The sequence below is a fragment of the Alosa sapidissima genome, chromosome 4, assembly GCF_018492685.1.
Source record: "Alosa sapidissima isolate fAloSap1 chromosome 4, fAloSap1.pri, whole genome shotgun sequence".
Classification (NCBI taxonomy): Eukaryota; Metazoa; Chordata; class Actinopteri; order Clupeiformes; family Clupeidae; genus Alosa; species Alosa sapidissima.
Genome location: NC_055960.1, coordinates 35,362,788 through 35,390,287, shown reverse-complemented (window position 1 = coordinate 35,390,287; position 27,500 = coordinate 35,362,788). Strand labels below are relative to the sequence as shown.

The 27,500-nt window shown below is 44.6% G+C and overlaps 1 protein-coding gene across 1 annotated transcript in view; it reads right to left on the bottom strand.

Moving 5' to 3' along the window:
• The window catches only part of mapkapk2a (MAPK activated protein kinase 2a), a 66,400-nt gene extending 46,060 nt beyond the window's left edge, over positions 1-20,340 (bottom strand). Inside the window, exon 1 of the mRNA XM_042089516.1 lies at positions 19,636-20,340. Coding sequence (XP_041945450.1) covers positions 19,636-19,845 — 210 coding nt within the window. The 5' untranslated portion in view covers positions 19,846-20,340. The remainder of the gene's footprint in view (positions 1-19,635) is intronic.
• Between the last annotated feature and the right edge of the window lie 7,160 nt (positions 20,341-27,500).

Here is a 27,500-nt window from a genome sequence, read left to right as displayed (position 1 = left end):
GAACAGACGTTATGGGCTTCCAAAAATGGCAAAAGATGAATTGTGAAATTCCAATGTGTCAATTAGGGCCGTGGCACCCGGAATTCAAATGGACGCCACGGACAAACCGTTTGAGATATTGACCTGAAACTTAAGATTCCCTCGTTTGATAACATACGGCATGTTTTCACCGCTTTTCAGCAAAATCTGAGAGGTACCATGTACACGATCGCCCGATATTGGCTGTTTTCACATGGAATGACCCACATCTGTAGTTGCTTAGTAAAACAAGGACCCAACAATACATCATGTGACACTCCTGAAACGTATGGTGTAAAAGTGTAGGCTGCTCCGTCGCTACCTCAATGGGTAAAGCTAAAGCTCAAACTTGTAGAATGAAATTAAAGGAACCGTATGTAAGAAATGTATTTCAATTAATCATAAAATGGCCCTGATATGTCACTAGACATTAAGAAATCATGTTCATTTCAAATACTTATATCACTGACAACAGTAGTCTGGCCAGGATATTGTCATTTAAAAAGTGAAGTTGCAGCCCTCAACTGATGTTGATGTTGTGTTTTGGCCTGATGCGCCACCCTCTACCTATCTACTAATCACAAAGTCAGTAGTGTTTCGGCATCTGGGTTGGCAACCTCGAGTCAGGAGGGAGGGGGAGGGGATACACTGCTCTAAAGTAATTTGAAAGTGATTGCAGTACCAGTTTTGGCCACAATCTTACATATGGTTCCTTTAAATTAAATGTATAAATCCACACACAGCTACACGCGGCGCCCCATATAGGAGTCGAGCCTCGCGACAAAACATCACTTCATATCATTTCTCCAGACACGATCTCTATAGTCCAGGCATTTTCATCATGCGGGTCAACGTGATCCAGTCACTGTGAAAGAGATGGAGAAGAGGCACGACAAGACAAGAGAAGAGAAACACAAGGCTTGCAAGGGAGAGAGGGAGTAAGCGACAGAGGCAGAGAAGAGGGAAGGAGAGATGATGGAAAGCATGCGTGACAAGAGTGACACAGGATAAGAGGATGCAGAGACACACACACACACACATGCATGCACACACACACACAGAGAAGGGATGCAGAGACACACACACACATGCATGCACACACACACACAGAGAAGGGATGCAGAGACACACAGTGGTTCAGAGGAGGTGAAGGAGCAACAGCAGAGATGCACAACACACACAGAGAGAAGGGATGCAGACGAGGAGAGAGGTGAAGAGCAGACCACAGCATAGAGGAAGTTACAACAGATCAGAGGTGTGGCCAACAAGAGAGAGAGAGAGGAGAGAGGAGAAAGATGAGGAGGAAGAAAGAGAGTGAGGGAAAAGAGGAGGAGGAAGAAAAAGAGGGAGGTATATGTGGAGGAAAGGTGAGGGCAACGAGAGAGAGAGAGAGAGAGAGAGAGAGAGAGAGAGAGAGAGAGAGAGAGAGAGAGAGATGGATGGATGTGGAGGAAAGGTGAGCGCAAACAGAGACGTAGAGAAGGGAAACGAGAGATAGAGAAAGGTGGAGGGAGAGGGAGAGAAAGAGAAAGAGAGAGAAAAAAACAGCATAGAAAGTAAGGCAATGAAAACAGAAAGACGGAGATGAGTAGTAGAGAAACACGAATGGAGATGGAGATCAGAGAAAGACAAAAGAAATAGTGATGAAAGAGAGAGAAACAGTGATGAAAGAAAGAGAGAGAGAGAGAGAGAAACAGTGACGAAAGAAAGAGAGAGAGAGAGAGAGAGAGAGAGAGAGAAACAGTGACAAAAGAAAGAGAGAGAGAGAGAGAGAGAAACAGTGATGAAAGAAAGAAAGAGAGAGGAGAGAGAGAGAGAGACAGTGATGAAAGAAAGAGAGAGAGAGAAACAGTGATGAAAGAAAGAAAGAGAGAGGAGAGAGAGAGAGAGAGACAGTGATGAAAGAAAGATAGGGGAGATAGAGAGAGAGAGAAACAGTGACAAAAGAGAGAGAGAGAGAAACAGTGACAAAAGAAAGAGAGAGAGAGAGAGAGAGAGAGAGAGAGAGAGAGAGAGAGAGAGAGAGAGAGAGAGAGAGAGGTGACAGAAACGAAAAGATGCAGGGAAAGCCCAGCAGTATGATAGCCTGGAAAATCCAGACCCTGGTCTGGCCACGAATAATGAAAATGGCCCAACTCAAGGGGCGGCACAAGGGGCAGTTTGAAAATCTCACTGCACGCAATTGGATCACACTACAACTAACGGATTACTGACAGATTCCAGACCTCGATGTAATTAGATAACACTACGACAAATGTTTACTGACTGATTCGTTGCAGCGCTGTAGTCATCGGTTTAGCTCGCCTCATGGCCCGCCTATATAAGATACACCGATGTGATTGGTTCCTCACGATGCAAGGGGTACAAGTAACATGCATTATTACTCATAGCAGAGAGTAAGGAAACACGATAAATTGAAGTAACGGCTTATTTGACAACATTACTATAACCCGTAAAACATATGAAACAAAGAGTTACGGGGCAGAATCTCTTGGAATTTCCGTTTATGTTTTGAACAATTTATTTTAGAATAGTGTATTAATAATGGGCTGGCATGTCCTCCTATTTGTGTTGCCAAATTAGCAAAGGCCAACTGTCAACTTGCTGCCAGCTGTAGTCATGAATGCATACGAGAGGCAAGCAAATTTCCAAAATTAAAACAAGAAACAAATTAAGTGGACAGCGGAGGAGCTTCCGGAGATGGCGACGTCTTCATCAAACGAAGAATATCAAGTCTGACGCAGAGCTGGCCATATTTCTCCACAACAGGTATCCTAGCCTAGGCTAAACTTCATCTGCATCGCTAACTTCAGCTAAATATGTTACATCGGTTAGAGAGGTATTTTTTGTTTTCACTGTTTCCGTAACGTGTAGCTGGGTCATGGTTGGAGAAACGTTAAAGTAGCTGCAGGTTCGTTCAGCATGATGCGAACTTCTGGGCACTCAGATTAGCTGCAGGTCAACTAACGTTAGCTAAGTCTTCATTACATCTGGCAACCCAGAAGAGGCTCGCGTCTGGTAGTCTTGAGAACGTTCACCAGTGTTTTGATTTTAGCCTACAGAACGTTCGGTAACAATCCTACAAATCGCTCCTTTAACCTTCAGAGGACAGGAGATGAAGAGTTGAGTGGGCAGAGAGTGGGCATAGAGTGGGCATAGAGTGGGCAGAGAGTGGGCAGAGAGTGGGCAGAGAAGAGAGTGGGCATAGAGTGGGCAGAGAAGAGAGTGGGCAGAGAGTGGGCATAGAGTGGGCAGAGAAGAGAGTGGGCAGAGAGTGGGCAGAGAAGAGAGTGGGCATAGAGTGGGCAGAGAGTGGGCAGAGAAGAGAGTGGGCAGAGAAGAGAGTGGGCAGAGAAGAGAGTGGGCAGAGAGTGGGCAGAGAAGAGAGTGGGCAGAGAAGAGAGTGGGCAGAGAAGAGAGTGGGCAGAGAGTGGGCAGAGAGTGGGCAGAGAAGAGAGTGGGCAGAGAAGAGAGTGGGCAGAGAAGAGAGTGGGCAGAGAAGAGAGTGGGCAGAGAAGAGAGTGGGCAGAGAAGAGAGTGGGCAGAGAAGAGAGTGGGCAGAGAAGAGAGTGGGCAGAGAAGAGAGTGGGCAGAGAGTGGGCAGAGAAGAGAGTGGGCAGAGAAGAGAGTGGGCAGAGAAGAGAGTGGGCAGAGAAGAGAGTGGGCAGAGAAGAGAGTGGGCAGAGAGTGGGCAGAGAGTGGGCAGAGAAGAGAGTGGGCAGAGAAGAGAGTGGGCAGAGAAGAGAGTGGGCAGAGAAGAGAGTGGGCAGAGAAGAGAGTGGGCAGAGAGTGGGCATAGAGTGGGTGCGTGGCAGCTCACTTCCACTGAACCAGAGGTAAAGGGCATATCTGACTGCCATAGGATGAGCGTGCCTCCACCTTCGGGCCAGCATCTCAGCCCCAGGTCTCTTTTGTTGTCCAGTAACGATGTGAATTAGATATACTGGACTATTGTGTTTTATGCAGGCAGCCCTGCACGGTTTAATGAAATACAGAGCCTATATAGAGCGAGTCACCTTTTATCTGTGGTAAATGAAGTAGCCTGGCCAATATTTTAGCTTTCTGTCAACCTAATCTTCTCTCAGACTCATTTACCAACAGAGGGTCAGTTTCCTGTACACTAATGAAGCCTAGTTTAGTCCTGGACTAAGCTCATTTACCAACAGAGGGTCAGTTTAGTGTACACTAATGAAGCCTAGTTTAGTCCTGGACTAAGCTCATTTACCAACAGAGGGTCAGTTTAGTGTACACTAATGAAGCCTAGTTTAGTCCTGGACTAAGCTCATTTACCAACAGAGGGTCAGTTTCCTGTACACTAATGAAGCCTAGTTTAGTCCTGGACTAAGCTCATTTACCAACAGAGGGTCAGTTTAGTGTACACTAATGAAGCCTAGTTTAGTCCTGGACTAAGATCATTTACCAACAGAGGGTCAATTTAGTGTACACTAATGAAGCCTAGTTTAGTCCTGGACTAAGCTCAGTGGAGTGTGTGCGTGTGAGCTCTGGGAGTAGGACTGAGCGTAATGCATGTACAGGCACCGTAGTGTCGGCGTGCATGTGTGTGTGTGTGTGTTTGGGGGGGTGGGGTGGACCAGTCTGTAGTGTCTCTTAAGTAATCTCTTACTCAGCCCCCGCTAAACTGATTTATTCAGAACAGCATGCGTGTGTCTCTTAGACACAATGTGTGTGAACCAACCGGACCTCCATAACTCATTCTTTAAAAAAAGTGTGTGTACATGTTGTGTGTGTGCACCAAGCAGACCTTCATACTCATTCAGTCAGAACTCTGTGTGTGTGTGTGTGTGTGTGTGTGTGTGTGTGTGTGTGTGTGTGTGTGTGTGTGTGTGTCCGCTAAACTGATTTATTCAGAACAGCATGTGTGCCTCTTGGACACAGTATGTGTGAACAAACCAGACCTCCATAACTCATTCTTTAAAAAAAATGTGTGTGTACGTGTTGTGTGTGTGCACCAAGCAGACCTTCATACTCATTCAGTCAGAACTCTGTGTGTGTGTGTGTGTGTGTGTCTGCTAAACTGATTTATTCAGAACAGCATGTGTGTGTCTTTTGGACACAGTGTGTGTGAACCAACCGGACCTCCATAACTCATTCTTTAAAAAAAGTGTACGTGCTGTGCGTGTGTACACGCCAAGGAGACCTTCATACTCATTCATTCAGAACAGTGTGTGTGTGTGTATCATTTTTGTGTCAGGGTATCATTTAAGTACAAATTGAATGACCTCTAAGGGTCAAAAATAATACCAGAATTCTCAGAAATCATTGTCATTGTCGTGGGATAGGCAGGTAAAATGAAACAACTGCCAAACCTGAAGAAGTGTTTGGAGTATGCCTTATGTGGAAAATGTTTTGAAAAACGTTAGAAAATGGACATAACACATAATATTTTTGTATAGTTGACTTCTTAAATGTCAGAAATGTAAATTCAAATTGAGAGCGTACCTGCTCTAAATAACCATTTACAGTGGTAGGCCTGCATTAACTGGAAATCTCTGCCTGAAACTTCTGTTCTTTGAAAAATCTTGATGATATCAAGGACTGACACAGACCTCTCCCTCATAATATCAAGTAAGCACTTCAATGTTTGTTTGTTTTTTACTTTGAATTGATAGCAAGTCGCTACCTTAGCATAATAAGGTTCTATCTGACATTTTTGTCAAAATGGAGTTATTTAAATATTTTTATTCTTTGAAAGTTGCTTAAGTTCAGAAGAGGTGTTTCTTAAAGTTGTGTACATATTTTATATCAAAAAGAACTTGTTCCATTTACCATGTAACTCTATGGAATTCTAAAATTTTGAAGCTCAATATCTCAGAACTACTCAAAACTCAGATAGAACCTTATTATTCTAAGGTAGCGAAGTAGCCTATTGCCATAACTTACATATAAATACATAAAGATTGCTCTGAATATGGAAATTGCACAGGCCGTTTAAACAGGCTTATCAGCACTGTGTGTGTGTGTGTCCTACAACTAGGAGAAAGCAAACATGAGGGAGGAAACAGCACAGCAGATGTACCGACTCAACTTCTCAATGCCCATCAGCGGCTTCGCAATCAGCAGTGGCCTAGCAACTCAAACAAAGAGAGTGAGAGAAAGAGAGAGAGAGAGAAAGAGAGAGACAGAGAGAGAAAGAGAGAGAGACAGAGAGAAAGAGAGAGAGAGACAGAGACACAGAGAGAGACAGAGAGAGAGAAAGAGAGACAGAGAAAGGTGATTAGGAGTCACGACTCACAACAGAACCTTTGGGTAAAGGTAATAGTCTTGGGGTATTTTGTGTTCAGAAACTGACCAGGAGCTGACCATTAAGACAATACCCCTAACATCAACTGAGAATGTGAAGAACGGGTTTCTCCATCAAAAAACAAGTTCTCTGGAGGCCTTCCTGTCTGCCTCATGCTTAACTTCTCTTCACTTTCTCTTTGGGGCGGTGGTAGCGCTTAGTAGCCTGAAAAGTTGTTCAATTCCAGGCTTCCCCCGTTGTGGGCCTTGAGCAAGACACTTAACTCAGAGCTGCTCTGGGGAGAGTGGCCCTTGTCCTTGTCCTTGTCTGTCTCATGCCCCACTTCTCACACACACATACACTCATCAAAAGGTGGGATGACACAGCCATAAGGCAGAGTCATCACTCAGACAGTAACTTCCGTCAGAAGCTAACCACACGCACGCCACAGCACACTGCCTCAGGCACGTCTGCCCAGGAGAACAGCTTCCTATCGGGCACGTCATCCTGCCAAGCAGATGTGCACACGGAGGACTGCAGATGCTCAGCTGGGAGACACTCACTGATTTAGGGAGACACTTCGCCCAGCTAACGTCACAGGTATTTCAAAGTCAGCATTTAGTCATCTTTCAGCACCTGTTTGTTTCCACTGGAATGCAGCCAGGTCTTCTTGCGTCAGCATGCTCCTGGCGAAAGCAGAAGCCGAGAGAGTAGTGGAACTGATGGAACGGCTCTGATGTGGCTAGGATGGACGCGGACCAGATCTTTTCATTGATTCACACACACACACTCCTTCTCTCTCCCACACACACACACACACACTCTCTCTCTCTCTCTCTCTCTTTCCCTGACACACACACACACACACACACAAATAATCACAACCCCTGCCGCCCCCCCCCACACACACACACTCTCTCTCTCTCCCTCTCTCTTTCCCTGACACACACACACAAATAAACGCAACCCCCCCCCCACCCTCACACCCACCCACCCATCTGTGAGCATGAAGAGTGGAGGAGAACAGCTCGATCTAGGACATGCCGGCCGTGTCCTCAGCCTAAGGTGCTTTTCACTCAGCCAGCCCCCCCTAACTACATACCATTGCTAGAGATTTTGTGGATTGTGCTACGGAACGATCAACCTCTGTAGCACCAGTGCTATGAGCAATAAAAGGTTAGCGTACAGCCCTGGAGAAGGCAATCCTCCTAAAGGAAGACCCATATGCCTTTGTTTTAGTGTTGTCACGATACCAAAATTATGACTTCGATACGATACCTGCCATAAATATCACGATGCTCGATACTGAAACGATACTACGGCGAAATCCTAAGATATCTGGAAAAGAAAGGACTCATACCTCCTCCAAGTGTATTGAGTCATTTGTGTTGAATTCGGTGCACTTTTGTAGTGTGCAGGTCAATTCTGGGTTCTAAACTTCTAAAATTCCTACATAATTATTATTTTTTTATAGTCAGTAAAATAGTAGGCCTACTTTGTGTGATTAAGTCCTTTATTGTTTGTTATAGTTAATTTACATTGTGTTGTGTTTTAGCAATAAAGTAGCTTTAAATAGCCAAACTAGGCTAGATCAAGGTCAGTGTTGAAATTACTGCATGCAAATCACTAAATGCTATGCAGAGGGGCCTAATCTTTAGGCCATCTGATGTACAGTATTGATGGGTTTCATCAGGTCCCTTTCCACAGGTGTATTAATCAAGCACCATGCAGTCTGCATTGATAATCAAGGTGCTTGATTTTATACACCTGATGAAGGAAGTTTCGCTTTATCCCAGAGAACCATACTCGTTTCACTTAGGCTAGACTAAAACAAAATAGAAGAGAAGAACTTGGCACTAACCATGTAGTTGTGTTTTCTATAGCATATTTAACCTGTCGTTCTTTGAACTCTTTAAAAATGTTGGGATATGTCTGCAAGGTGTTTAGCCAAGTTCCATGCGTAGCCTACTGCTTTTAAATGACTTTGAAACATATTTTACAAACGGGCCTCTGTGTACCTGGTGGCTTGCCTTCACTATTCGTGATGCATCCGAAATAGTTCCAGATTTCACATCACCTTTTGTTTTATCCACCAGGCCGAGGACTGTCGGCAAAGAACTATGTTTACGTTGCTGCGCGCCCACTCACTCAGAGCTGCCTGCTTGACACGCCCACTTGCCTAGATACGTGCAAGGAGCAGTGAGAGCAGCAGTTTACACAGACACAGAACGTTATTATTTTAATAAAGTATCGATTCTAAAAACGTCGGAAATCGTATCGTTTTTTGCGTGAAGGCATCGTGATACCTTTTTAGTATCGATACACCGTGCAACACTACTTTGTTTACGCAGCGGAATGAAGCGATAAAGATGTTCTATTACCACTTGGGCAACTAGGAGTTAACTTACCCGGGGTTCTCACAACACCACTAGGCCCGGAATACTCCACAATGTGGCTCAAATTCAGCCCAGATTCATCCTCTATAGGGCAAGCGTAGGCTTAGACACAGTGCTGATGGAAAGCTTCTATAGGGCGAGCATAGGCTTAGACACAGTGCTGATGGACAGCTCCTATAGGGCGAGCGTAGGCTTAGACACAGTGCTGATGGACAGCTTCTATAGGGCAAGCATAGGCTTAGACACAGTGCTGATGGACAGCTTCTATAGGGCGAGCGTAGGCTTAGACACAGTGCTGATGGACAGCTTCTATAGGGCAAGCGTAGGCTTAGACACAGTGCTGATGGACAGCTTCTATAGGGCGAGCGTAGGCTTAGACACAGTGCTAATGGAAATCCTCTATAGGGCGAGCGTAAGCTTAGACAGGAAGCTGATCGACAGAAAAAAAAACACTTGGAGCACTGCAGGCATTAATAAAATAATCTACTCCACAACAACACAGGCCAGCTTGTGCCATTTCAGGGGGATGGGGTTATTGGGGGGGGGGGGGTTGGGGCATCATCACCCATCACTAATCACCACTACAACAACAGGAAATGGCCAAGCTTCCATCAAACTTGGGCTACCCTCACTGCCAGAGCTCCCTCAAATCATGTGTGCCAGTAAAATCTAATAGCTCATCTTCAAAATGTCATTTAGAATGTTGGAAGCACGGCAGTATCTTTCTTCATTCCGGCTGCACAGATAAACAACAGGGAAACATGTCACCGTTTCATTTTTAATTTCCACCAGAGTAGTACTTTTATTAGAGCATTCATTCCCCTCAGCTGCCAGTGTTCGAGCCTATTAGAGCAGCAGCTGGTGCCTTCTGGGGTGTGTGTGTGTGTGTGTGTGTGAGAGAAAGCCTCAGGGCGCTCGTTAACATGGCTGTGGCCACCAGCGCTGCGTCAAACAGAGCCCGTGGGGGGGGGCGTGTTCAGGAGTCAGGTCTGATCAGGGAGGTGACGCAGCAAAGCTTCATCACGGTAGGGAATACAAACATCACACACACACACACACACTATATGATGGTACGCAAACATTACATCCTACACAAACACACACAATATATAATGGTACGCAAACATTACATCCTACACACACACACACGGACACAACCACACAGTCCTAGGGATGTACACACATACATCACAGCAAGGACACAAACATAACCCTGCGCGCACACACACCCCCAATACACACTACCACACACACACACCATCAGATATAAATACAACTCACAGAGCCCCTACGCCCCCACACACACACACACATCAGATATAAATACAACTCACAGAGCCCCTACGCCCACACACACACACACACACACGAGAGAGAGGGAGAGATGCCGGATGCAATTAAATCGGCTGGATTAATCTGCTCAAACCACCAGAGACAACACATCACACCTCTGGTCTGCCCATGACACAAAGACACTACATATGGCTCACAATACGCTAGCTTCAAAGAGAATTAGGCCAAGAGCCACAGACACACACCAACCCACTCTACAAATAAACACTCATCTCTAAACATTAAAAAAACTGACGCAAGCCATAAGCCCCACACACAAACGCACACCCGCAAATGTCATTACCCCCCCCCCCCCACACACACACACACACACACACACGTCATTACTCATCCCCCAAAACAAGGCATATCCACACAATCTAAGCAAACCACTCAATACACATCAACGTCACTATCCAGAAAGTCGATGTCAGACGCAGATAACTTTCTCTTCCAAATGCCATGATGTCACACACATCTGTGTAAATATTCAAAAATACACCAAAGGATACAAAAGGATACCAAAGACACTTCACACACATCATTTCTCATATTAAACACACTCACTCCCACACACATTCAAAGAAAACTAACCCTCACAAACACACTAGTGTCTCTGTCTCACTCATACACACACACAGTCACATTTGCAGGTGTTACAGACGAGCAGACAAGAGGTCAAACCTCAGGGGAAGAAAGAAAAAAAAACATCCGCTATCTTTCCACTAGTGTCGTCATGATACCAAAATTATGACTTCGATACGATACCTGCCATAAATATTGTGATGCTCGATACTAAAACGATACTACGGCGAAATCCTAAGATATCTGGAGAAGAAAGGACTCATACCTCCTCCAAGTGTATGGAGTCATTTGTGTTGAATTCAGTGCACTTTTGTAGTGTGCAGGTCAATTCTGGGTTCTAAACTTCCTACATAATTATTATTTTTTTTATAGTCAGTAAAATAGTAGGCCTACTTTGTGTGATTAAGTCCTTTATTGTTTGTTATAGTTCATTTACATTGTGTTGTGTTTTGGCAATAAAGTAGCTTTAAATAGCCAAACTAGGCTAGATCAAGGTCAGTGTTAAAATCACTGAATGCTATGCAGAGAGGCCTAATCTTTAGGCCATCTGATGTACAGTATAGGCCACCCTAGGCCTTCCCGTTTTCATGGGATTTCTTTGACAGTTGCAAAGGGGAAAATGTGAGGATAGTCTTCTTTGCGCCCAGTGTACAAGTACTACGTTCCAACCACTCAGGTCTTCGTCAGATAGGCCTACACCATTACCTGTTGCAATATATCTGTGTGCATTCCTACATTACGTCTATTTCTTTGATAACATGATTTGCTACCACGTACTGTAACAATAAGCCGCTATTATTATTAGGACTCAACACGCTTTGGTGGTATGCTGTGGACTTTAATTAGCGGTCTACATGCCATGACAAATATTACCAGTAGTACTGACCGAACATGAGATAGATTGTTTACAAGTTATGGTAATGTTATTCTGGCGTGAACATTGCGCTTTCATCACGTTAGCACCCTATGATTACAGATCGTTATGTCTCGTCAAAATGATTACAGCTCGTTGTCTCGTCAAAATTCATTGATGAAGGAAGGTTCGCTTTATCCCAGAGAACCATACTCGTTTCACTTAGGCTAGACTAAAACATAAGAGAAGAACTTGGCACTAACCATGTAGTCGTGTTTTCTATAGCATATTCGTTAACCTGTCGCTCTTTGAACTCTTTAAAAATGTTGGGATATGTCTGTGAGGTGTTTAGCCAAGTTCCATGCGTAGCCTACTGCTACAAACGGGCCTCTGTGTACCTGATGGCTTGCCTTCACTATTCGCGATGTATCCGAAATAGTTGCAGATTTCACTGCACCTTTTGTTTAATCCACAAGGCCTAGAACTGTGTTGACGTTGGCTGCGCACTCACTCACTCAGAGCTGCCTGCTTGACACGCCCACTTGCCTAGATGCGTGCAAGGAGCAGTGAGAGCAGCAGTTCACACAGACACAGAACGTTATTATTTTAATAAAGTATCGATTCTAAAAACGTCTGAAATCGTATCGTTTTTTACGTGAAGGCATCGTGATACCTTTTTAGTATCGATACACCGTGCAACACTACTTTCCACAATGGTAGGATGGGTGTGAACGTGTGTTGGTGTGTGCTAGTGTAAGTGTTGATGAGAGTTGTGTGTGAGTGTTGTGTGTGACTAACCTACGCATTAAACCCAATCATCATTCTGGCATTTTTCACCCACAGATGAGCTCACACCCTCAGAGCAGCATCGGGGTCCGTAGCCTCTCTCTCTCCCTCCCTCCCTCACTCTCACACACACACAAACAGAGCAGAAGCCTCCGCCAAAACATCCCACACCCACGTTGGGCAGACTGGCCGGTCAGGGGTTAAGTGGGGCTTTGATGCTCCTCCTCGGCTGTGGTTTCCTGCCATAGCCCAGGGCGCTCTGTTCCAGTCTGGAGATGAGAAGGTTTCCGTCGAGACTGGACCTCTCCCTCTCCCTGGCTCGCTCGCTCACTCGCTCCCTGGCTCGCAAGTCCAAACAAAGCTCCGGGGCACACACACACACATATACACTAACACACACCTACACATACACACCAGACATTCCTTTGAGAGAGCCACAAGAGAGAGACACAGACACACACCAGGCAATCCTTTGAGCAAGCCACTAGAGACACACACACACCCAGGCATTCCTGTTGGAACATCCTGTGGGAGATTTCAACTTCCTTCTCACTGGTCTCCAGTTTCTACACTACTGAAGCAATGAGAAGATGGTCCACCCAGATCACTGGTCTCCAGTTTCTACACTACTGAAGCAATGAGAAGATGGTCCACCCAGATCAGCTGGGATGGAAAACACTTCCCTCAGAAACGATTTATGATGGGCAACCGGTCAGGGTTCCAGCCTTCCACAGAAAGATGTCAGTATGTCCAGATAGATAGATAGATAGATAGATAGATACTTTATTGATTCCCAAGGGGAAATTCAAATCCAGCGCACACACACACACACACACACACACACACACACACACACACACACGCTCCCTCTTTGCTTTAGAAGCCTCACATGCTTAGCTCAACCATTTAGCATCACAGGTGAACTAAACTGACTCGTGATGGTGACTGGCAGAGGGCCAGTGACTGGCCAACCAACTTGGCCGACTTGTCTTTTTCAGGCCCGAGGGGCAACTGGCCATCAATTATGTTGAACGCTGGACGTGATGAGATTTCAGCCAACATCCTTCCCATTGGCTATGGGGCAACGCCAACATAATCATCACACATCTGAAATTCCACAAAATAATGCAAAACCACCCATAAATAAACGGTGACTGGGGCAAGTTACCCTAAGTCACTCACGCCCTTCTCCCATGAGAGTATAAGATGTACTACTAACCATGAGAATATAAGATGTACTACTTCTCCCATGAGAATATAAGATGTGCTACTAACCATGAGGTTTGAGAAGTCCTGTCCTGTAATAAGGTTTCAGGCTAATGGGTAACCGCTCATGGCCGAAACTGAAACACTCTTTAACAATGAACCTGAACAGCATTGGATTATTGAACAGCACATACAGCAGGCCTCTCAGCCACCACGACCCAGCCAGAGCCCAGTCCTTCCCTTCAGGACTTGGCACCAGCCCAAGAGCGCGAGAGCGAGAGAAATGTTTATTAATGGTGCGCGGGTGGCCATATGGCACATATGGCGAGGCGAGAAAGACCACCAACCACAAGAGCTGTAATAGGTCCGTCTGTGTGTGTGTGTGTGTGTCTGTGTGAGTCTATCTGTGTGTGTGTCTGTGTGTGTCTGTCTGTGTGTGTGTGTGTGTGTGTCTGTCTGTGTGTGTCTCTGTGTCTGTGAATCTGTCTGTGAGTCTGTCTGTGAGTCTGTCTGTCTGTGTCTGTGTGTGAATAGCCACACACTCTCATTAAGCCATAGATCTGCATCAATAAGAATCAATGCACCCGAGGACGACAATGACACCTGGATCCTGTAAAAGGCCCATTCTCCAGAGAGAAGCTGGCTGGCAGGGGGACACTGAAACAATGAGCTAATCAGCTAGGGCAGCAGCCTGGAAGGGGAGGAGAGGAGAGGAGAGGAGAGCATTGTTCGAGTTGGGTGGGAGCTAAACTGTCATAGATTGAGGACTGGCTCCGATGAAAGTAGTTAACTCAAATATCTGTGGGGGTCTCTGAAAATGCAGCAGTATAATATTTGAATTGCAAATAAAGCTATTTTCCCTTCCACATACGGAGTAATATTGACAATAAAGATATATAGCTTGACATGACGAGTAATAGGAGTAGCCTACACGAACGTGTAGTAGGCCTACAGCATCGTGAATGCAGCATGGCTATATGGCACTATGAGTGCAAACTATCAATGAGAGCTCACGTCACGACCATTGATCCAAAGAAGATTTTCATTCATTCATTTTTAAAATAAAGATCCATAATTTTAATAAAGTTGAACACAGCTGGCTACCATGCCACCCAAAAAGAGGCTGCTTAATGACATCATGCTCAGACTTGACACGTTTCGGTTTTACTACCAAAACACAAAAATTAGCTCCAGGTAACGGCATAGCAGTACAGATGCCTGCTAGCTCTACTGTGACTGTAGCGGTAGATCAGTTTAAGCATGCATACAATGTGTGTGTGTGCGTGTGTGTGTGTGTGAGTGCACGCACAAGTTTTTTTTTTTAGGGACCCCCACAGAGATGAAATCATAACTCGAACCCTGGAGGGGAGGGGAGGAGAGGGGGAGGAGGAGGAGGACTCCTACAGCTGCACTGTCTGCCAGCCAAGATGGAAAACGAGAAAAGGAAAGAGAGGAGAGAAAGTGATGAGGGGAAAGGAGAGGAGGGGGAGAAACAAGAGGAAAGAAGGAGAAAGAAAGAGAAAGAAAGAGACAAAGAAAGAAAGAAAGAAAGAAAGAAAGAAAGAAAGACTATGGGAGAGAGAGAGGACAAGAGGAGTTGGATGCCTTCCAAAACACTCCATTAAGAAGAGACATCCGAGCCCTCCTCCTCCTCCTCTTCCTCCTGCCAGACAGCAAGTGAGAGTCGGTCCTCAGTGAGGGGGAGGGCAGACCAAAAACCAGCGCATCTCACATCGTTTTAAAACAATACCCTGAAGAAGGACCATATTGATTGCTCCTCCCTCGCTTGCTCATTCACACTTTAAAGCGGTGCCTGCTGTGCCAAACACCAATCCCACGCTGATCGCTCTTCGAGAGCGAAGCTCCGGTTGCGATTTGAGGACACACCGCAGCCTCACCTCACAGTCCTGCTTCGAGGCAGGAACATTTGATTACAGAGGACACGTGAAAACGCAGGAACATTTAATAAAGCTCACTTAAGGGGCTAAGTGAATCAGACTGCAGCACATAAAGGTGTGCACCTGTTCAACTAGTGTATGTCCTAGGGGCTTGTATACTTGTGTGCACTTTTATCTACTTCATAGACACCAGCAGAGTCGCTGAAAAATGCTTACCTGCAGTGACTCCGCTAGTGAGAGTCCTCTGCCCTTGTGTACTAGTGAGTGTCCTCTATCCTTGTGTAGGCTACTAGTGAGAGTCCTCTGCCCTTGTGTAGGCTACTAATGAGAGTCCTCTGCCCTTGTGTACTAGTGAGTGTCCTCTATCCTTGTGTAGGCTACTAGTGAGAGTCCTCTGCCCTTGTGTAGGCTACTAGTGAGAGTCCTCTGCCCTTGTGTACTTGAAAGCGGAGGTGCTTTAGGCCAAGTAGAGCCTGAAGTATACAGTTTCTGTTTCTCCTGGGGGGTGACATGCGTGTGTGTGTGTGTGACTGACAGGCACTCAGATGGTGATAAAGCGGTAGTGGAACCTAAGGCTGAGGCAAAGGGAGGGGATACGGAGGGGGAGAAGGTGGGTTGATTTCCTGTACAGCATTAGAGGACGTCTCAGCCTCTAACCACATACACACCCACATCAATGCAACTACACACACACAAATGCAACTACACACATAAACACACTCTCTCTCACAAGAACACAGGCACAAAGACACACACATGCATGCATACATACACAAAGTCACACTCTCTCATCATGACCACACACACACACAGAGTAAGCCCAGCACAGCGAGTGTGAGGTGGTGAGTAGTGGGGCTAAAAACAGCTTGGGCTAAGGTGACGATATGTTCAGGGGAGCCAACACTGACACTGGAGACGCAGGGCTTTACACATGATGACAGGGGACCTGTCTGGCCCATGGCATCACCGCTGTCACACTTAAAGAGATAGAAGCCCCCCTCTCACAGTACACTAGCACACACACACACACACAAATACTAGCATACATACACACATGCAAACACTGGCATGCACACACACACACACACACAGGGATGAGTGATGCTTGGACACCACCCACCCACACACGACAATCTTCCTCTCCCTCCCCCTCCCACACACACACACACACACACACAGACTATGCAGACAAACAACCACAGCAATGGAAGAATAGGCCTAGTCAGAAGACAATACTATCACAGCCCATCACCTGCTGCAGCCTAAAGAGGCAATCATCAACAGCTGCTTACTCTCCCATGTGATCAATAGTAACAGTCTCGCAATCAATACTGGCTTCAGGTTGGGGGCAGCCATGACTTAAAGCAACACCAAAGAACTTTTCCTCTGTCGCATGCATGCTATTTGTTTATCCAGCAACGACTTTGCAAATAACGATGTCCATAGACAAGGTAGAAAATATTGCATGATTTTATGAAAGTACGATGTATTGCGACATCATGCAAGTCAAATTTGTAGTTTCTTATGTCTCATTCCATCGAACTACAGATCCGCTACCCAATCTGGCAAACTTACATAGTGCGGTTATAGCCGATAGAGGGCCGTGAAGTGAATGCAGAAGTGCCGTTCACCCTGTTACAAGTTGATGAACCACTGAAACAATTTTGGAAACATTATTTTAAGGTACAAAAAACTCTTTGGTGTTGCTTTAAGGGCTGTGGACATGGGCGCCTACATGAGTGTGCGGTCACTTTGCCATGCACATCAGCGCCCAAGTTTTTAACTGGCAAACCCTAAATGAAAAATGGAGCGATTTCATGGAGTGGCGCCGACAAAATAGAACCGAATCGTAATTTATATGGCTGCGGGGGCAGCGGCAAAGTGCGATGCTGCTGTGCGGAGTTCTATTGAGAGCAATGGAATCTAATGGAATGGAATGTCGGAAGCGGAGTGCACCGCATCATGTCGGCGCGGGTATACGTAGCCCTTTACTACGACAAGCCGCAACAAAACACGAGCCAATGAGAGGAAAGAATCTGAAATACGCTATGGTACAGTACTAAGTGTTCACTTCAGGGCTTCCTTGAGAAAGAGACGCAAGATCTCAATGGGACTCACCTGGTGAAATAAAGGACAAATAAAATAAAAATAAAATAAAGATGCCAGATAACTAACAGGAAGTGTACTCGGAGAGAACAGATCTCGGCCAGTGAAGGGGGCCGTACGCAGAGCCATAAACTCTGACCGTAGTCTAAAATTAAAATACTACTCAGAGCTGTGACGCTGAGAACTCCAGTACAGTTAACGGAATTAAAATGCCAAATAACCAATAAAAAAAAAACACTTAACATCGCCAGACAAGAAAAACAGCATTGGGCGCAGCCACAGAACTTTGTAACTTGGCCACTATGGACGCAGTAATAGATGGTTTAGAATGACACACACACACAAACACACTGACACACACACACACACAACAAAAACATGAAACTTTGGAAAACCCACTTGTTTCCAACACTGGAGACAGAGAGACTGCATGTGTGGAATCACTGGGAGCAGTGAGACCAAAAGTGTGTACTCCCTGGAACCGTAGGCTCCGACCGCAAATCCACCACAGCTGCCACTGGGATGTGGTAACTCAGGGCAATGGAGATCATACAGGAGGGAGGCTGAAAGAAGCTGTCATGCAGTGGAGGTGGGTGAAAGTGTGTGTGTGTGTGTCCACAAAAATACTATTGGTCTGACCTATGAGAAACAAACAAAGCAAATGTGGGTTTTTTATGACCTTTGATTGTTTCAAATCTCACGGCTATCTCCTGCTCTCTTCTGATTTGAATATCGCCTGAGATTTGTTTTAGTTCCAACAAAGGGCTGCATAATGAGAGGAGTCCATATATTCAAATCTCAAACCTACTATTTCCACGGCAATACAAGCCTGGCAGGGTGATGGCTGATGAAACTAACATTCAGAGTTTTATAAAGTCACCAATACAATAATTCTAGCTCGTTTCTGAGCATGTTCTTTAAATGGCAGTCTTGTTAAGTGGACCAACAGTTCAAAAGTAATAATACAAAGTATTATTCACTGGTATTCATGATACAAAGAGGGCCGCTCATGTTTACCAACAGACAGGCTTAGTATGCTATCTGATGCAAGCTCAGTGATGTAAGTTGGGGGCAATGACTACGGGGCTGTTTGTTGTTTTAAACACTGACATCTAGCATGACTAAGCGTGATGGGGTCAAAACAAGAGAAGGGCCACTGCTACAGTCTGTTACCCGGTGAAACCATCGCGATGCGTGGGAAAAGCAGGCTGACCTGTGTATCACTGCTGACTTTGTAGTCAAATATTCGACATCATAATATTATTGAAAGCCTGCGTCAGAACTCTGCGACCTTTGGGCCACAGCACCCTGGGAGTCGTGAGGTTATCGTGTTCATCCCTGGCTCGCCAAAGACAGCAGGGCACATAAACAAATATGCCAAACAATCATTCCAGTCGGAGAAAAACATACAGACCTCAAAAGGATCTGAAGTGTTTGGCGTAACGTACCATTAAGAGTTACCTGTCTGGATATGACTTTGTTTCCCTAATAAGTATTCCAGTATGATCACAATGAGCTCACAATCTCCCACGGACAATGCCAGGATCAGAATTACTCTGATTGCGTAATGCTTTCAGGTGAGATTGAGTTACGCTAATGTCCTCTCAGAAGAAGGGAACACACACTCACACAATACAAAATAACACTAAAAGGTTTACAAGTTAAGCTTAGTAGCTTTTTGATCTTTGGCGAACCCTGTGTTTCAAAACAATCAGTTGATGATCAATCTGATATCAAGAGTGAGCACGCTTCCATTGTTTCTGAATGGCAGCACTCAAGCGGACAGGACACCTTTATTCCGACTAACGTTACTGATTAACCAAGAACATCTGGCCTACCAAAGTCTGTATGATGTTGGCATAGCATACAACCCATATACAACCCATTTTTGGTCAGGGAATGTGACGCTAACCTGTGTGGTCATTGTGTGATAAGTTAACGTTATATGTAAAAAGGATGACAATGTCCAAATGTCCACATTAAAAGCGCGCGTGTGCGTGTGGCAGGTGTTTCCTACACCGCCGTAGACAAATGGGACTCTTACGTGGACGTTAATGTTTAATATTGCCTCGCGAAATTATGATCAGGTGCCTTAACGCCAAGTGCAACATAATGAATAGACACAACTTTGCCAGTATCGTTACAGTCAAGGACATAAAGAGACATGAGCTAACGTTACGTTCCACAAAATTGTCTGGCTTGCCACAAACTTACCTTGAGTGCGAATTTCTCTGCTGTTTTCTTCTGGAATATTTCTATGACCCTGCCATTAATGCCCTGTCCGAGTACCGAGCTTGTGACCTTGTAGTCATCCGTAATGGCATTTTTCTTGATCTGAAGGGTGGGCTTGACATGAAACTGCATGTTCTGTTGTAGACCCTGCTGTTGTTGTGGGTTCGGGAATACCGGCGGGTTCGACATCATTGTGAATGGCTAGAGGAGACAAGGAGACACCTCTTACCTCTTCTCTACGCGGTGGGCTTGTCTTAAGTTAAGTTGTACCCTACAGGTCAATATCAGCCAAAGAGTTAAAAAAAAACCTCGATGCGTATGAAAACAAAGGATAGTTTTACAAATGATAACTTGATAAAATCTAAGCGCACAAGGAGACTCGAAACCCGTGGTCCTTTTAGGCTAGCGAGTCGCTTTTCAGAAGTTAGCGAACAAGCTAGCTAGCTAATATCCATTTCGAGGGTCAATTCACCGATTCCCGCCTGAGGAAAAACGCCTTACGTTTCCTCTGTTGGCCGCTCTCGTAAAAGCAGGTGTTAAAAAGAACGTGTGGTGGTTTCACTTGCTATAGAATAAAAGATAAACAAGGAAAACACTGTTTACAACACGACAAAGTGAGACCTCCAACACCGACAGACGCACACACTGTCCTTCGGCTATCTAGCTAGCAAGCTACTTTCCGAAGTGTCTGGGCAGTTTTTTTTCTCCTGACGTCATGCCCCTGATAGGAATGCACGAGCCACTTCTTAAAGGAGAAGGTTAATCCAAACTAACACTATAGCCTACAAACTGGTCTCTATGTTTCCGATGTCATCTTTCCCCTTGAAACGATCAGCTAAATTATCCAGATGATTGTATATCATTTATGTATTTCGTGTATGATTACCGACCTTGTTGTTGTTTTGATTTAGCCTATGACATAGCAGTTATTTCCCTCTCAGGATTGACAGTTTATTTATTTCTCTCTCTCTCTCTCTCTCTCTCTCTATATATATATATATATATATATATATATATATATATATATGTCCATCTATCTATCATAATTATTATGTTGTTTTGTATGTGTGTGTCGCTTTGGACAAAGGTGTCTGCCAAATGCATAAACATAACCATATATATCCATCTATCCATCTATTTGTACACAGTTAAAGTAGGCTCAAAGTAGACTTTGTAAAATGAACGTGGCTGTTATTGCTTTTGTTACGAGTTATTGCAGGCCTGTAGCCTAGGCCTACTCGGATCAGCTACATTGCGAGACAATGGCAAAACCGACTTTGGCAAAAAAGTAATTTCTGTATTACATACATGTATAGGCCCACTGTTTACCAATTACGATTACAATTACCAAGGAAATAATTTATTTTCAACACAATATAACAACTCAATGAACTCTGGTCGGATATTTATTTTACTGCCTGATAGACAACTCCAACAGGTGTCATTGTACACTTCGTATTTTCCACTTTTGCCCACAAGATGGCAGAAGAAGCATGTATTTGACAGAGCCTTATACAGCTCTAGCATTTGAGATCTGGCATCATTGAAAAACTATTCTATTTTTTACACTAAAATCCAAAGTATTCCACGGGTAGCGAAACCAGATTTGCTACCAGATAACTATGAGCACAATGTCAGCATCACACCTTTTTGCAAAACACATATTGATTTGCAAAACACTATACAACATGTATACCTTAGACAGAAATTTAAGATAATGTCCTTTCTTCTTTCAAGGCACTGTCTTCCAAAATACCACACCCATGAAATGTAAAGACACTTGGGCTTTATTGATCGGAAACGCCAGGTCAGAGATGCAAAGTTTAAAGGAGAATTCCGGTGTGATATTGACCTAAAATGTGTTGAAACATGATACCGAGTGTGAACGTATGTCTCATAGCCCATCTCGGCTTGTCCCCTGCACTTCAAAATCTGGCGCTAGTTAGCCGATGCTACCAACAGCTTTTTCAATGGTGGTGCTTCGGCATCGGGCTAGCCATGCAAATAAATCACTGTTTTACACCATTTACGAGGCTCAATGTATCTCCACACTTCATTGGTAGACTTCCGAGGGCCCTGACATTTAAAACGAGACATTAAGAACTTTGAAAAAGCACTGGTAGTTTACTTACAAGACGATTTATGCAGATAGTATCTTCACAAAGTTTAGCGTTTGCAGCCATCTTGAATTTAGTCATGATAAGTCGAGCGATGAGTAAGAATGAACAGGTATGATAAGGGATCAGATTCCAAAAATAATTCAGTGGAAATGCATGGATTCCAGTTTCTTCCAGTGATTTATTTGCATGGCTAGCCCGATGCTGAAGCACCACCATTGAAAAAGCTGTTGGTAGCATCGGCTAACTAGCGCCAGATTTTGGAGTGCAGGGGACAAGCCGAGATGGGCTATGAGACATACGTTCACACTCGGTATCATGTTTCAACACACTTTAGGTCAATATCACACCGGAGTTCTCCTTTAAGGAGTGTCCAGTCCACATTCGCTAAACGGCGTGATTTTGTGATCAGAGGCCAGGCGCATTGTTCGAAAGGGTTGTTCTTATGTTTCTTAAAGGTTGTATCAGCAATAGTGGGGATACGTCACTTCTGTTGATGTTCAAACAAAACAGAGAGCTAGTTCGCTACTCCCTTCCGTGCAATTAAAACTCTCCTAAATGCGCATCTCGTCAGTTATTGGTTGAAACACTTTCTTTTGCTTTTGAGTGGGTTGCCAATCCTTGTTGGTAGCAATTGTTTTTGTGTACAGATCTCGGAGCCTAGGGTGCCTACAGAGACGCTTATGCGGGCAGACAGCTAGCGGATCGTTAGGAAAGATTATATGAATGTGATCATTTATGTTTTTTGGGCCTGAAATTGCTGATACAACCTTTAATCAGTCGTGGGTCTGTTTTGAGTGTAACATCCTTTAAACCAATGAGAGTGACATCTGCCATTCCTATTAATAGCAGGCGACATCAAACAGTTTTTGACAGTCAGTGCATTTGAATGACTAAACCTTGCTTTAGCCTACTAAAACCTGTGTGTGACTAGCAGAGCATAGCCTACATGCATAGATCTGCACTCGCCTATTACTTGAACTCATAGGCAAAGTGAAACTAACTTCTCCGTGATCTTATAGGCAACGACAAAACAGTTCTACAGTTATTTACTTTCACTATTGATTGACAAGGGGTTACAATTGAAAACATAGCCTGAAAACTTACCCCAATAATATTCGAATGACTGAATAAAAATCCTAACGATATTTATCCTGCATACAAGTTATTTGGGACTTGTTGCCAAGGGCTGCTTACATCTAGTGAAGGTGTGTCTTCATTGTGTGCCTTTCGCTTTAGACCAGGTTTTTCTCAGTCAGTGGCGTAATGATTTTTGGAGGTGTAAGATTGCGATTTTTGAATCATGCACCAGACCACACCTGTTTCGTTAATTGACACATCCCTGGGCGCAATGTTTAATTACTGTAAAGTGGAGCGAATGGCGAAAATTCATCACTGAATTGGCTAGATAAGAACAAGCCTTGTGCCGTGTAGGCTACGATAGGGCCCAAAGGTGCCTGACTGTAAAATCAACAATCAGTCCTCACTGTAAAATGCAAGGTAGAGGAACAGGAATAGGGTGAGGAGGAGAAAGAGGTAGACCTGGAGGAGCACGTGAACAAAGACAAGGACCAAATGGATGTATCATATGAGATTTGGGGAACTTTTTTATGTAGCCTACCTTTTTTGTCTCCAAAAATGTTTTCACTGCTCTTTCCCTGCATATTTAGAAATTATGTTCTGCTCGGATTTCCAGTGCTAAATGCAGCATTTGGAAATGGATAGATGTACTGAATTTTACAATGTGGAGAGAAAAATCCTCAGTGTACAGGCTTGGTCTTGTGTGGTGTGTTTGGTGAGTATATTCTTGTACTCTAAATCCTCTAATACTTTTTTCTAATACGTTTTATTTTGCAAAAGATCTGAAGAATTCTGGTGTGGTGTAGAGTTGTCTGAAGAGTTGATGGCATGTAGTGTTTTGAAACAACAGGCCCTGTTTTTAAAAATAATAATAATAATTTGACTTTGTTAAAATTGTGCTTTGAGTTGTTGGTTACTTTATATTATTTTTGTTTGTGACTGTAACTGGATCACTCATACCCAATGTCCTATATTCTATTATAGAACCTTATATTAGATCAGGGATTCCCAAGCTGTGGTACGCAAGCTGCCACTAGAGGGCAGGCCTACGCGAGAGGAAAAGGGCAATGTCGGAAAGGTGTTAAAAATATATATTTTTAAAATCTTAAGCCTATGTTTGTTCTTTTTGTTTGATAATGTTGTTCTCCACACTGTATTTTTTTTAGTGAGAGCTCATAGACCAGTTGCACATTTTGATTTTGTTATAGGACGGCTAATTAAACATGATGCCTGGAATGCGTCAATAGAATGTGTTATGTTTTTTATGTGTCGGGCCGAGTCAGGATGTATGTGGTCATACACGGGGAAAAATGTTTGGGAACCGTTGTTTTATATATATATATATATATATATATATATATATATATATATATATATATATATATATATATATATATATATATATATATATAACTTCAAAGTCTGTGGGCATGCCCAGTTTGATAACCCTACTCTTAAGCCACATAGATCAGACACTAGAGGGCGCTGTAGCCTAATGATAGTCAGAGCTGCTCTGATGACTCTCACAGTAGGCCTGCGATTGCAGGCTGCCAAATCTGCTTATGCGACACCCAGAAACGACTTTACCTGTTGCCAGAAACAACAACCCAAGGTTTTAAGACATGATCCTGCTCTATGACATAACATGATCAACATTCCCTGTCAAACATCCAAAACTACTATTTATTTCTTTGGATTAACATCTTGTTTTCATTGAGAAATAACTGAAACGTCATTCATAGTCTGTCTGTTCCTGCCCCTTGTTGACCTGTGAAAGCTTGAGACATTATGACAGAATCATTTTTTTCTATATATATTTTAGCAATGCAACCTAAACATTTAGGACTAATGACAATATGACAGAATCTGATGTTTAAAGGGTGAAGTGGCATAAGTTGTATTTTTTTGTTTTGATAGATAGATAGATATATAGATAGATATATAAATATATATATATAGATAGATAGATAGATAGATACTTTATTGATCCCCAAGGGGAAATTCAAGGAAAATTCAGTTCAGTGATCAATGATGATTCACGTGATAGAACAGACAGAGGCGTTGGAAAATGTAAACAGCAGAAATGACAGGTGTGGAACACAGACACAGAAGGCACACAAAGTACGAGTGTAAAGCCCTCCCTTTCTGCCATGACCTCGGAGCAACATCTTTGTCCTGTTAACTTGTCCTGCTAACTCTAGATATTGTTACCACATCAGCATATTGACCTGTAGGTTCCAGAACGTGACACTGCTTTGATGGTTTCGCGACACTCGCCACCTGAGGCTTACAGTAAAGGAGGCTGTAAAAAACGCCTTGTTCCAAGCACTTTCCTCCCACAATCTCTCTTGGCCAGACTGCAGTGTTATGACGGCGATTACATAAGGAGTCTTCACATGGCCCATCGAGTGCACCGCCTTCTGCTCACACACACACACACACACACACACACACACACACACACACACATACACAAACCTGACCCTTTCCCTTTACCCCTCCTCCTCTCCCCCAAACACACATCACACACACATACAGTACGCACACATACACACACGCCAACCTGCCAACCTCAACCTTTTCCCCCAAAACAAACATAGACAAACCTGACTCTCACCATCAATACAAGCTCTCACACACATACACAAACTTGTCCCCCTTTTAATCCAATACACACATACCCCATACGCATACATACACACACTCACACACACATACAGTATAGTTGCACAGCTGTAATGAAAACACTGGCAGCTTTATTGTGATGAGTCGGCATATTTCACCCCCCTTTCACACACACACACACACCATCCCCCAGACCCCCCCCCCCCTCCCCACCCACTCCAACAGCAGCAGCAGAGGCAGGCAGCCGCCACAGAACACATTGTACTGAACAAAGAGGGAGTGCCCCTCCACTCACTCACTGACCCTCCACACACACACACAGCCACAGGAGGGGATGGGGGGAGAGAGAGAGGGAGAAGGAGGTGAAGAGGAAGAGGGAGATAGAGTGATCTACTGTACAGTATGTAGTATGTATAGGCAGTCCTGCACATTATGAAACCGTAGCTGTTGTCCTCATAGAAATATGCAGTATTGTGCAGATCCTAGGCCACCATTACAGTAGATTTGCTGCTTCAGCAATGTTATAATGACACATATATTTATGTTGCATCCTCTTTCATAGAATACTACAACCAGAACACACAGGAAAATAAACACAGTATTAAAAAACACCTAATTGTGTACTTCTGGTTCTGGGTCCTGTCTTTGGCCACCATTACATTTGTAGTTTAAGCAGTATTATCTCGCAATGGGCTAAGCTGTTGGCCACCATTACATTTGTAGTTTTAGCAGTATTATCTCGCAATGGACTAAACTGTTGATGGAGCCAGTTGGTTCTGGTTCTGCTCTGGTTCTGCAAGCAAGGTCCAGCGGGCTGGGTGGGGAATGACGGCTCCATCACCTCTGTCAACTCTGTCGATTAGCTCACCATTGTCCACTGCCCATATCTGGTTCAAGCGTGTTTGATGTGTTTTATGGCCTGTCTGTCGGTAGCCAGAGGTGCAGTGTGTCCTCTGTGGCTCCAGGAGACCCCAGACCAACACCCTTAGTCTGGGAGTTATGCAACTCCCGATGGACACTCAGGCACAGGAAACGGAGCCGCTGGCTTTGCTGACAGCATGGTAACCAGGAGCTGCATATATCCTGGGCGGCCATTTTATCCTGCCTGTCCTGTCCGTCCCTTTTCCTCCGCGCTCCATCCATGACTTCCTGTAGCTCACGCACGCCATCTCTCATTTCAGCTGCTCTGTTTTTGGCCCAGTGTCTTGGGGGTGGTCATCTTGACACACAGAGAGAAAGTCTCCTCTGGTATCCTCCCCCTCCAACCCACTGAGCACCCCCCCCCCCCACACACACACACACACCCCCCCCCAAACTTTCAAGAAGCTGAGCCAAGACTTTGCCGTCTATTTATGACATGATGTGTCTTGTCTCTCGCGCTTCCCACAGACTAAAAGCATCCTCAGTCTGTCCAGCACAGCACATCATCACAACAGCACAGCACAACACAGCACAGCACAACAGCACAGCGCAATGCAGCGCGGCACAGCACAACACAGCGCAACGCAACGCAGCACAACACAACTCAGTGCAGCACAGCACAACAGCACAGCGCAACGCATCACAGTACAACACAACTCAGTGCAGCACAGCACAACACAGCACAACAGCACAGCGCAATGCAGCGCGGCACAGCACAGCACAACTCAGTGCAGCACAGCACACAACAGCACAACACAACTCATTGCAGCACAGCACAACTCAGTGCAGCACAGCACAACACAACACAGTGCAATGCAGCGCGGCACAGCACAGCACAACACAACTCAGTGCAGCACAGCACAACACAGCACAGTGCAATGCAGCGCGGCACAGCACAGCACAACTCAGTGCAGCACAGCACACAACAGCACAACACAACTCATTGCAGCACAGCACAACTCATTGCAGCACAGCACAGCATAGCATCAATGCAGTGCAGTACAGTACAGCACAGCACAGCACAGCATAGCATAGCATCAATGCAGTGCAGTACAGCATAGCACAGCATAGCATAGCATCAATGCAGTGCAGCACAGCACAGCA